The sequence below is a fragment of the Anneissia japonica genome, unplaced genomic scaffold (assembly GCF_011630105.1).
Source record: "Anneissia japonica isolate Jap-2015-1 unplaced genomic scaffold, ASM1163010v1 scaffold1537_len634075_cov158, whole genome shotgun sequence".
NCBI lineage: Eukaryota > Metazoa > Echinodermata > Crinoidea > Comatulida > Comatulidae > Anneissia > Anneissia japonica.
The window spans coordinates 559,661-572,448 of record NW_022723531.1 but is presented as its reverse complement, the minus strand read 5'-3'; the positions used below and the strand labels follow the sequence as shown (position 1 = coordinate 572,448).

At 35.3% G+C, this 12,788-nt stretch overlaps 2 protein-coding genes across 2 annotated transcripts in view; both read right to left on the bottom strand.

Annotated features, from left to right (window-relative positions):
* The window catches only part of LOC117112267 (short-chain collagen C4-like), a 5,190-nt gene extending 1,766 nt beyond the window's left edge, over positions 1-3,424 (bottom strand). The window contains exons 1-4 of the mRNA XM_033255338.1: positions 3,342-3,424; positions 2,216-2,273; positions 1,503-1,654; positions 701-722 (exon numbers count right to left, since the gene is read on the bottom strand). Of these exons, the coding sequence (XP_033111229.1) occupies positions 701-722; positions 1,503-1,654; positions 2,216-2,273; positions 3,342-3,416 (307 nt within the window). The 5' untranslated portion in view covers positions 3,417-3,424. The remainder of the gene's footprint in view (positions 1-700; positions 723-1,502; positions 1,655-2,215; positions 2,274-3,341) is intronic.
* A 7,634-nt stretch (positions 3,425-11,058) lies between these two features.
* On the bottom strand, positions 11,059-12,099 carry LOC117112266. Its single transcript, XM_033255337.1, has 2 exons — positions 12,021-12,099; positions 11,059-11,609 (listed from the first exon to the last, which is right to left on the bottom strand). Exons 1-2 carry the CDS (start codon positions 12,097-12,099, stop codon positions 11,161-11,163), a joined length of 528 nt encoding a protein of 175 aa, XP_033111228.1. The 3' UTR covers positions 11,059-11,160.
* Between the last annotated feature and the right edge of the window lie 689 nt (positions 12,100-12,788).

Here is a 12,788-nt window from a genome sequence, read left to right as displayed (position 1 = left end):
ATGTATATCATCATATATATCATCGTAACTCCACGTGTGTTCTTGAAATTATATAATAGGCGTTGAAACAAAAAATTATAGCAACGAGTCATGTGGACATAACAAAAATAGAACACTTTTCAAAGAAATTTTCGACCAGTCCTCTGGTCTTCTTCGGCATATAAACCTAATGACAAAATGTGACTGGTAAAATTGTTATACAATCATTATTAACAATAGTATTGTGATGGGGCTAGCGATTTCTTGTTAGTATTTCTAACCATCATGTTTTGGTTTTTTTTTGGTTCTTTTTTTTTGTTATTCTATGGATATGCAATCTAAAATAAAAGATGAATTGGTTTACATTAGATTATTATCAAACGTAAAAAACGTAAAAAACGTAAAAACGTATCAAACTGTTTTTTGGTGTTGTAATTTATGAAAATATATTGCAAATACAATTTCTAAATCCATTGGCGTAATTAACAAATCAAAATACCTTTTCCGCAATATACACCATCTCTACAACTTTCTTATACTACATTATTTACAATACTGCAATTTTATTTGGGCTGCTGATTATCAAATAATTTCAATAAATTATTGAAATTACATCATAATCATGATTAATTACATCATGATTGCCCGCATCATAGCATTAGTCCCTGTTGATTCCCCATTTAAACCTTTGTGTAAGAAATTCAATATTCTAAACATTCACGGTCTTCATAACATTCAAATTCCTTCAATTATGTTAAAATACGTTAATGGACTATGAGACATGATCCAAACCAGTTATATTTATTTTTCTTTTCTCAAGTAATTATTTATTTATACATAATTTATTTATATTTATATAAATGTATATTTGTTTTCAGGCTTTTTAGTTTTTAAATTATCGTTTGTCTTATATTATGTTATTTGTTTAAAAAAAATATACTGGAAGAAATGAATGCCTGAACTGATTGTGGTGTGTAAGTTACTATAGATACAAAAGAGTTATCATAAATAATAAATTTTGTTGTTATAAAAATATGGTATGACTACGAGGATTATGTCTCCGAACTCCAACCGTAACTCAGGCGAGTCGCCTTAGTTGACACTTCAGATCAAAGGACCAGGTAATTAATTAAGCATAGGTGCCTGTCAACACCTAGCTACGCCGCTGTCTCCTCCTTATCATCTTCATCATCACCATCATTAATTTTCCGCAGTAAAATAGGGAAAAACTATGAATTCGAAGTGTATTAATAATAAACGTTTCAGAATGCATTTCTATGCATATAAGAAACTAAAGCTTTCTAATGAATTACCTCAGACCCCACTCATCTAAAATGTGTCTTCCAGCGACAGAAGAATCACAAATTACACAGCCTTCTCATGACCCCGCCCATTCTAGGATACAGTAGTCATGGTAAACTGTGGATCTGCGCCTGGTTGCATGAAAGAATGTGTTAAACTTGGTTAACAAGCTATTGCTAAGAGCTATAGATCTAGGCCTACTGACATTATATCAGGTTCGCATAATAACACTTTGTTACTTTACCAGAGTATACGATGTCTGAGGTATCTGGGTTACAGTCATCCCGACCCCAACGAACATAAGCTACGCTTGCATTTCTTGTTTCACATGTCACTGGCTCTGCTGGGCAATTGTACGTAGGCTCCGGTGTTTCTATACATGAAAGACATAGAGTTAATGTAAACACATGTGCTTAATGTTAATAACTATGATCATTTTACGTTAATTTTAGGGTTATCCCGGTATGCTCGCTTGTGATTCAATCTGTTCATATTTCTGTTTTGCATTTTTTAAGAGCATATTGATGACATAAAATCAAATAAAAATAAAACTGTAAAGAGAGTGTTTCTGAGTCTTTGAATGAATAATTTATAATGAACAAATAAATAAATTAGTGAATAATCAAATAAATGAATGATATTAACTAAGAAAATGAACAAATGAATCAACAAAAGAACGAACGATTGAATAAGTAAATGAAAAAAAATAATGAAAAAAAAAATAAAGAATCAATAATAATGAAATAAAATAATATATCAATTAATGAATAAATTAATTAATTAACGAACGAACGAACGAATAAGCGTACGGGTGACAGTTCCCGTCGGATGGGCGAGTAATTTTGTAGGTGAGTGTGATAAAAAGTGGAAAAAACAAAACATGGTGTCAATGTTATCGTGATCTGAAAGGATGAAAAAATAAACCAATTGTTACCTCCATTCCCGAAGAAGAAATTCCATACTTGATTTACACCATTTCCTTCCTCTTCTCCCTTCAATGAATTAAAAACGATGCCTTGTTGTCAGTTGTGGACCCAAAAATTCAAAAAAGTGTTTATCGGTCCAGATAGGGACTGTTTCAATAAAGGGTCAAGACTAAACTATTGTATTTTCAGATTTAACTTTAGATTCTTACGTTTCTTCACTGATTTTCTTTTTTTTTTCTTTTTTTAAAAATTAGATTGGTTATCATCCCATGGTTATACAAAAATTAACAACAAATCGTGCAGGGCAACAACAACTTCTAGAAATAATCCAAGTCAACTTCATTTGTCTATTTCCGTATACATGATATACCGGTACTATTATTGATTGATTGATTGGTTAATTTGATTAGGCCTATCCCTTTTCCGTTTAGTTGAACTATATTTTTACTAATAAATATCAATTAAAACTTTATATTTTTACTATTTATTATTGATTTTAGGCCTACTTCATATTGTTATACTGATTTGACTGATTAATGTTATATTCTATATTGTTACTGATTAATTGATTGAATAAATGTTGTTGAAATTGTAATTGTAAACGTATACATATTGAATATAACATGGGATTTAAAACTTGTAGATTTGTGGCTGGATAAAATGTTCAATGAAGCCAAAATTTTGTATTAAATAAACTCTTGAGAGTGGGGGGTGGGGGGGGGGGGGGGGGGGGTGTTTTAAGCATCGCATTTGCATTCAAACTTTAGACGTACCCGGATAGATCCTCTAACACATTTCTCCTGTGCACGTTGGTCATTCTAATGTTTTAAGGTAGTGAACATTTTTTATAGGTTAACAAACCGTATGAATATTTGGAAATATTTCACAATTGAGTTTAAAAACACAATCAAAAGTGATAAGTATATAAAAAAATAGAGAAAAGGGGCAAGGAAAATGGAAAGTTATATAGGCCACTGAGTCAACATAGAGCAGCTTAAGGAAAAGTCGATAGTCTTCCTTTCATAGAGCCAATAAAGTAAAGGCAAAGTTGTAGGCATTTTAATGTAAAAGCGCTATTTTATCAACAAATTCTCAATATTCGTTATATTAATTTGTTTCTTACAAATAGCTTACCTTGGCTTTGTTGAGAATCAGCAGACAAAGACCGAGAACAAGGATCGACGTACCCTTGAAAACCAACATTTTCATTTATAGAAAGACCAGCTTCACTAACTTATCTGTCTCTCGAAAATGAAGTCAAATGGCCACGGTACCGTACGTTCTTTTATATACTTACGATGATTGTGAAAAAATGTAGCTGAATTTTGTCCATTTCATGAGACTCATTTGTTAAAATATTTGTTTAAAGTATCGTTTTTTTTTTATATACATAGCTTACAGAGGTGATGGGAGAGACCCGCCAATGACAGACCATTGATTCTAATGAGCCATTCCGCTAAGCCCTTCCCTTGGATATTGTTGCTATGGTCCCACGTAGCAACGTAATCGTGCATTAGTAGGGAGTTTTCGATGCACGACGTTAATCTTAAGCCTGTTTCCCACTAGGCGAATTTATTCGCACGAATCGAAAGCATAGATTCCTGCACTTGCGCATTCACATTCCTATCGGAGGTTTTGCGCAACAAATCAGAGCTCTGGAAGCGAACGGACGCTTTGATTCGCGCGAATGAATTCGCCTAGTGGAAAACCAGCTTAACGTTAGTGGCCGACATGCAGTGAAATAGATCCGCCCCTTTTGTAAACAAATCGAAATACGCATGCACAAACCCGTAACTAACGTACGTCGAGACGTAAAATCCTTAAATTAACTTACTCCGCAACGCAAGATGAATAAATTATGACGTCATCCGTTAAAGTTAAGGTTAACGTCGTGGGGCGAAAACTCCCTATTGGGGTATGCGTGTCTTACTGGTCTTCTATCTGATTAGATTTATTTGAAGCTATCGTTGTAGACAATACAACTTTTATGCCAGGAAGATTTTATTCAACAAAATAGGCCTCCGGGACTATTAATACATTAAAAATAAATACAATTATTTGGTGAGGGTTTCTAAATAGCTATTTTTAAGTTTATAAGCATAATACAAATATTCGAATAAATTATTGGCCATATTTACATTTTTTAGAGACATTAAGAGAAAGAACTGAAATATATAAGTATTTTGTTAACAAAATGTGGTAGAAATGCTTTTTTTCTAATTTCATTAAAATAGGGAAAAACAAAATTATATCTAAGTGAAATAACTTGCATATTCTGCTTTTTCCCTCTATTCATCGTATCTATCTTTATCTACATTTTAATTGCAAAATACCCAATCTACGTTTTGCAATGATACACTATCATTACATACTATCAAGTATTCACTTGAACCGTATGTAATGAATATAAATTGGTCTTTTCAAAATAAATTCTTTGTTTCCATAATCTAAGTATAAATCTAAAGTATAATGTCAGATATAAACATATTTATATCATTAATATTATGAGATAACCATATTATTCCGAAACCTGGAAATGCCGACTTGTTACCGTATCCCTCGGGGGATAGTTTTGTCCCACGAGGGATCGTTTTTTTCCATAGTATTTTACATTTTTTAGTTAAGTACACTGCAGCCTATTCTTTTCATTCCGACTCTGAAACCATGAATCAGAAATACCGGGATGTGTCCGGTGGGGGATAATTCTATCTTATATACGGTAGTAGTTTAAGCCATTACAAACATAACATCAATTTTCAAGCCACGAAACATTGACTCAGAAATCTAGTTATTATTTCTGTTTATTCATGAGCGACCCTTGCAAATGGTTTTCATTGTAAAAGGATATTTTAAAAGTGGCAAATAAATTATACTAAATACTGAGAACTATTACATGATTATCGTGTTCAGATGTTACTTGTTCCCTTAAGTAAATTACAATTTAAAAACTTTAAAAAAAAAAATAAATGCAATTTTATATTATGATATGAATTTATAAAATATTAGATAGGTATATAGTAACTGAATAGAGATAACTTGTAGGCCAGTTGTTGTCTACCAAAATTACTGAGTTCGTTTAAACGAGATAACCCTTATTTATTTATTTGTTGAACATTATTTATACATGATTAAAACAACCTGTTTTACAATTATGGCCCTGTTACAAAATTTTAAAATTATATAATATATCTTAACTACTATTAACTAATAATACTGGAACTGTATACAAATTTACTATCAGTGCTTTCAATGGTTTCTTTTATTTTTTCTTTTGTTCACTTTCGTTTGCGAATTGAATATTAGTATAACAAGAACGGCTAATGACGCGGGTAGCACCTTGTTTAACTAACAGATTTATATGAAACACGAGCTTTTGCTCAAGTTCAGACACACCTGTATCACTTCCCACATATCAATTATAATACCTGCAATGCTCTGCAACATTATAGTGTTTGGCGAAACAGCATTAATTTTAATAGACTAATCTCCCACTGGCGTCGACAGACGATTCCAACCCAGCTCAGTCAGCTCATTCTTCGGTGAATACATTAATTATAATGAAACAAATTTTGTTTCATTATAATTAATTCTTAGAATTACTGTAGTTTTACTTCATGGTCCAACCAATGTCACAGAAATATACAACTATATTAGTTAAATATTTACGAGTAAAACAGAATTAAAGTTGAAGGACAGACCCTTTCAAACGTATGAATGGATAACACATACAGGTCTAAACAAGTGAAACTTGCTGGAATGCATTTGAAACTTCCTAAAGCATACAAGATCTCCGATTAGCAGTGGCGTAACGATGGGATCGGAGGCCCTGTGGCTTTCTGAGACTGGGGCCTTGCCAGTGGTGGTGGCGCCAGCGCGTGGTGGGGGAGGGGGGTAGGAAAAGTTTTCCTTCATCGACGATTTCGTTGGATCAAAAAAAAAAAATTTGTCTATCCAAATAACGTTAATTTGATTTCCAATCCCAATTGTTGTGGTCTAAAAGCACAATTTGGACCATAATAAGCTCTAAAAACTCTCTCGTAAACCCTACGTTAATCCAGGTCCAGGACCGAAAGGCTCTAATAGGCCAATTGGGCCAGACCTCCTGCTGGATATGTCGGACCCCTTGTCGGCAAATTTCTAGAGCCACCGCTGGGCCCTTTTTGGGTCTCATTAGCAGATAATTTCACGTGGGATGTGCTCGTTTTTTAATCATGTTTGTCATTGTTATTATAATTATTTTTAACGACAAATAAATTACCGTATAGTGTATCAGTGGTGAATCCATGAATTTGAAATAGAGGAAGGGGGAACCAGGGAGAAATTTTTCAAAGATGGAAGTTCTACCAATGACGTAGGTCTTGGGCAGCGAGCCAGGTCAAAACACTGGGGCCCAAGGAAGGGACCCGTTCAATAGGCCTACAGATCTGAAAATATAACCTAAATTGTAAAAGGACTCCTCAATAATAGGCCTATTAGGTTTTAGAGTCCATGGTTCCAACAAAGCTATAAACAGCTTCGTATCTGTTGAATAAATTCAAGGATAGGCCTATTTCTTTCATTTAGGTATTTGCGTATACTTCGTACCACGGTACGATGCACTACAATACTTTTTGAAATCATAGCCTACGGTATTTCTAAAGCAATTGAAATATCGACACACATAGGCCTATACACACACGTTTTGGTTGGATATTATGAAGAAGTTGCTTCAATTATACTGTGCATAGTTTTAAATCACGTCAGATCACTATACTTTATCAAGTAGACCCCGCCAAGCCAAGGCTGTGACTCTGAGTCCGACCAGGTGCATTTTATGGCCTGGCTATTATCTTGCACGGGGCCCGTCACCTCACCACCTCGCTACGCCGCTGGGTCTACCACCTCATCCCCACCATGGTTAGGGTTGATGTAATAAAATGGAAGGCGGGAATTGGCACACAGACTTGTGAATATAATTTCTTTTTATCTCCACTTAAAAAAAAAATTAAAAAAAAAAAGATTTGACAAATTTAGTAGGGACCCCGGGTCGACAGGGCGCCATTTAATCCACCACACATGAGGCCTATATGTCCTACAGTCGATGTCAATGATACATTATGCTGTTATGTATCAACAAAACCCTTTTTGGCGAGGGGGACCCTGGACCGCCGCAGGAGAGCGCGTAGGCGTTATGCCACTGTATTGCAAAGAACTTCATTTGTAGCCATCATTTGACAGAAGAACTGGTAGGGCTAGTACAAAAACAGTTTAAAATGTTTGACTGTATAAATGGAGGATTGAACCGAGGCTGTGGATACATTTTCACAATACAGCCCATGTCCTCACTTTAATAGGCTAGTTAAAGCTACTGTTATCATTAAAGCTCGGGTCCAGCTTCTGTCTATGATGGAAAGGCCTTAACCAGGAACAATGAAATAACCAACTGAGAATTAGCGATTTTCGTTGTTCAAATGCGATGAGAGGCAATTTCTACGGTATGCTAATACAACACTTGATGCACACACGTTAAACAGAGATCAATGTGATACGCCCTCCTTTTAAGCATTGAAAAAATGACAAAACGAGGTCTCCAAAAGGACACTAATTTTATTATAAGAAATGTTGCACTTGAATATCTCTATGGGCCATTGTCCCGATTTCCGCCTCTGAGCACTCGTTTTGCCTGTTCTCTGTTGATAATACATGTACATTTAAATATTATTCAAACAAAAATTTAAAAAAATAAATGGATTTAATTTAATAACCCTTATAAATATAATAATAAACGGAATGCAGAAAAGGCTGTTTCCACTATGGGACGGGCCTCCGCCGATTATGATAGTAAAACGCGAGACTATTTATTTAGTACATACAACGCATGATATTTCATACCCATTAACGTACGGTGGGCAAGGGAGCGAGCTGCATACTCCACTGGTAGGGTAAAACAACTGGCCTTCATTGTCTGCCATGGAACCATGTCGCTGTCTCTTATACACATCTTATATAGCCTATAGACCTTACAATATACCTTATATATATTAGCTCATTAGCTCATATATCAGCTCATTAGCTTAGACCGTCACACAAATACCAGTCCATATTGTGATCCATGTGTAATAGGCCTATGTTTTTTTATTTACCAATATTCTTATATCGCGGCTTATTGATGCCTAGTAATTCCGTCACTATGTATATTTGACTATAATTAGGTCCCCCTCTAAAGCCACCTTTATACTTGACACGATTACGACACAACCACGACACGATACCGTGTCGTAATCTTGTCTAGTGTAAATGAGGCTTATGAAGTATTTTATATTACACATCTTGATTTGATAACTGTTATAATTTATTTAGTCTTCATTTTCCTAAAGAAGAGCTTGCTTCAGCTGCTCGTGTTTCAAATTGATGTTCGTCAAACAAAGCGCCACCATTTTATTTTTATTTCTGATTGTGACTTTGATCACGTAACTAACCAAAGAGGGACGATATGTTTATTTTTCGTAGTTTACATAGGCCTAACTTTTATGCATTTCTCCGTTAATCGAGAGGTGAGGAATAAATCCCAGATTGCTCATTGGTTTTAGTGAAGCCAATGGCGCCATGCTGGGGAGACAAAACGTCACAAACACGTTATCACCAAGGTAAATTAACAGAAGGACGAACATCTATCTCCGCTCTCGAACATAGCGCGTGCGTACAGTCCTTTGATCTTTACTATCATCGACAATCCGATACTAGTTGCGAGTACAGCCGTCAATTATTAGTCTATGCCTGCCATTCGTTTTATGGTGTTTTTTTGGGTACTTCGCAATGTCTGTTACATCTTATTTTTTTTGACCGCGAGCTTGTTCAATGCTTCTATAAACTGCAATTTGATTTGTGAAAATTGATCAAAAAATGAAAAGTTATAGCAATTTAAAATTTACGAATTTTATAAAATTTCATGTTCTTATGTAACATTAATCTGTCATTTTGACAATGTTGGCATAAGGGGCCGAAAACGAACATTTGAGTATATACAGAAAATTTATTAATTTTTTTCTGCGAAGTGAGTCTCATGAACGACAATTCACCACAATTTCGGAAAAAAAATTAATGTTGAAATGAAGAATATAAATTCAGTCTAATGTTAGTGCAAAATATCATTATTCCTTTGTAATCACCGCACGACTCGCGATTATCATGGCGACCCACGCGCGTGGGTAATTCGTCACGTGCGCTGACGGTTTATGGTCTGGTTGCTATGGTTTTTGTGACGTTCAGCGTGCAGGGACGCACGTGCGCCTAGAATGTCGATGCCAGAGTTATAACCTTTGAGGTCCCGAGATGTGCGTCCTTAATTCTGTTGCATTGCCTTGTTATCACAGTGCGCGCAAAACTTCTGGATGATCACCATTATTATGTTCTCACACGGCAGCTAAGCGTGTGTCCATGCAAGAAGATCCCGATCCGGATACCAAGAATAATGATGATTGAATCACTAGCCAATAAGAAACTGAAAATTGTAAACGCGTACGTGTGATTGGTTGATGATAGAAACGCCCTCACCTTGCTAACCGAGAGTGCTTGCTAACGGTTAATGCTAAACATCGGGCGTTCTCACACAGGTGCTAACGGTTGTTAGCGCTAACGGCAAGCTCCCAAACCGGATACTAGGTCTCGTGAGAACGCTGTTAGCGGTATCCGGATACCGCTAACGGTTAGCGCTAAGCGATTTGGCGTTTTCACGCAGGTGCTGACGGTTAGCGCTAACGGTTAGCTCCCGATCCGGATGGCTCTATTGAGAACCAGGCAACAGTCACATGCCACGTCGCTCGAGCTCTTGTAGACTGAACACACAGGCACTTTGAGTGGTTTTTATGATGTGAATAAAAATAATTTCGTCAAAATGTTATTTCTAATTAATAAGTATTCCAAGAATCGTTGCTTTAAACAGCAATTTAAATATGTACAAACAATATACAGTAATAATGATTATATTGGTAAGACAAATAGATGCTTAATAACTATTACTTAAAGAACATTCTTCACGATCTGATAGTGTTATAAATGATCATATACTAAATTGTGGGGCATTACAATATGTTTTAGGTTTACAAGGATACTTGAAAACTCTCTTTCAAATCGTCTTTCAAATGAATAACATTAATAAAATTAATGATAATTGTAACATCACGTTGACTCCTCTGCTCTGCCAAAACAGTTTTTAAACTATCTTATACTTAGCAAAGGTTATTAGTTTTGTTTGTCTTTTCCCCTCTCCCCCTTTTCCCCTCTCTCTCCCCTCTTTTTCCCCCTCTCTCCCACCCCCTCATCTCTTTCCTTCTCTCTCTTACATCCCATTCTTTCATTTTCATCTCTCTCCAATTATTTTCTACTGTCTTCTTTACAAATTGACTATAATTCTGAGTCAGTACTCCGTCAGCTCAATGGGTACACTCAGTGTCAGTCAAAGATTGGCATAATTTATGCCTAAATTAAAAATCCGATAACCAATCATTTATTTCATTATATGATTTATTTTGTCTGATTATAATGTGAAGTTTTATAAACTACATTGTTCGTATTTTAGTCTTCGTTACATATAATTTATTTCGTCTGAGTATTATTTGAAATTATCATTCTGTGTTCGCAATCGTTTGTATATTGCTATCATTCTGTGTTCGCAATCGTTTGTATATTGGATTAATATTTGCTTTTACAGAGATAAAAAAAATGTTAGCTAGCATGCATGGCCAACTAAATAAAAAAAAAGAACTCAGTGCATCGAAGATGAAAACATCAGCAAAAAATTGTACATACAGTATTAGTTAAAAGCAAAAAATAAAAAAAATAAAAAATAAAAAAAAATAAATAAAATTATTATTTTATGCTAAAATTTATCCCTCTGGCTTAAACTATTGTAACATTATAATTATCCACTATGGGACGGGCCTCCGCCGATTATGATAGTAAAACGCGAGACTATTTATTTAGTACATACAACGCATGATATTTCATACCCATTAACGTACGGTGGGCAAGGGAGCGAGCTGCATACTCCACTGGTAGGGTAAAACAACTGGCCTTCATTGTCTGCCATGGAACCATGTCGTGCCTGAGGATTTCTACCAATGCAAAGATAATTATGACCACTATATTCCTTGTAGCTTCCCATCAATAAACCGCCATACTCTTTGGTCCAGCCTGAAGGACACGTGCGTTTAGCAGGAATCATCAAAGTGGTTGATCTGCCACGCGCAAGGCACACCGCACACATGATGTCTCCCTCGTGTACGTCACTCAAAGGACTGTATAACAGAGACAATCGATTGTTGCCACCAGATGTTAAATCGTCATCATATTCCGGCGTTTCTGGTAAACATAATGAGTTTGTTCCAGCACCTTTATGGGTAGGCAAGCCTCCCCCAACATAACCTGGTATCAAATACGGAAGAGAGAATTATATGTTTTAGGAATATTAGAAAACCTCAAAACATCAAGCAGAAATAAACTATGAAGAATATTAATTAAAGGCGTTTCTGGTGAACATAACAAGTTTCTCCACTATGAATAAGAGCTTCCTCCAACATAACCTGGAGACAATAAAAGCATAAACAACTCGCATATATCTACATATAGATGTTTAAAACTTTTTTAAAAATATCACTTCGAAGCGGTTTGACGCAGCAGGAACGGTTTGGTTTCTCAACCTCGAGGTCGGGGTTTTAATTCCTCCCCGTGCATTTCGCTTGTGTCCTTGAGCAAGACACTTTATCTGTATTGCTTCTCTCCACCTAGGAGTATAAATGGGTAACTGGTGGGGTTGCCTGCTCCTGCGCAGATTACCTGCAGCAACACTAAAAGCATGTGGACCCAATGACCAAGGAAAAGAACTGTCCTTTATAATCTCAAGGAAGAGGCGCATTATAAATGCCCGTACTAGTACCCGTACCCAGTTATCTAGAATTCGTTTTGGGTTTTTTTTTCTGTATTTCTACATATAACTGTTTACAAAGCTTTATATTATATAGATATATAGATGTCTATACGTTTCTTAAATTATTTTTTGTATGTATGATATGTGTACTAGCATCAAATATAGACATAAATATTTTCAGAATAATAAGTTTTGACGTATAAGCCTATATAGCTCCAGAAAACAGCAAGCGGATTATTGCAATAAATATTAAATGTAACCAGGGAACAGCGAAATTAGATGTAACAGACAAGCAATCTGACAATCAACATAAAAACACTTCCAACTGAAAATTATAGGCCTATTTAGATTTATACAGAATTTAACAGTGTTAATGGCTATCTTAATTTATATAATAATTAAATGAGCAAATTAAGGTCAGAAGAACGGAAGGAGGATAAAGAGACATATTTAGGAAGGACTTCAAGTAGATAAGTGGGCTGTTGGAGTCGTAGTGCTTTAAAAGTAGTAGCAGAATTTTATACTTTATCCGTTAATTAATTGGAAGCAAGTGTAAATCATAGATGATGGGGATATGACATTATATGCAATTATTTATTTCTAGTCGTTCCTGTTGTGTAAAAATGTATCTGGCAGTACATGAATCTGTTCATCCATGAAGCCTCTGTGTCTAATAG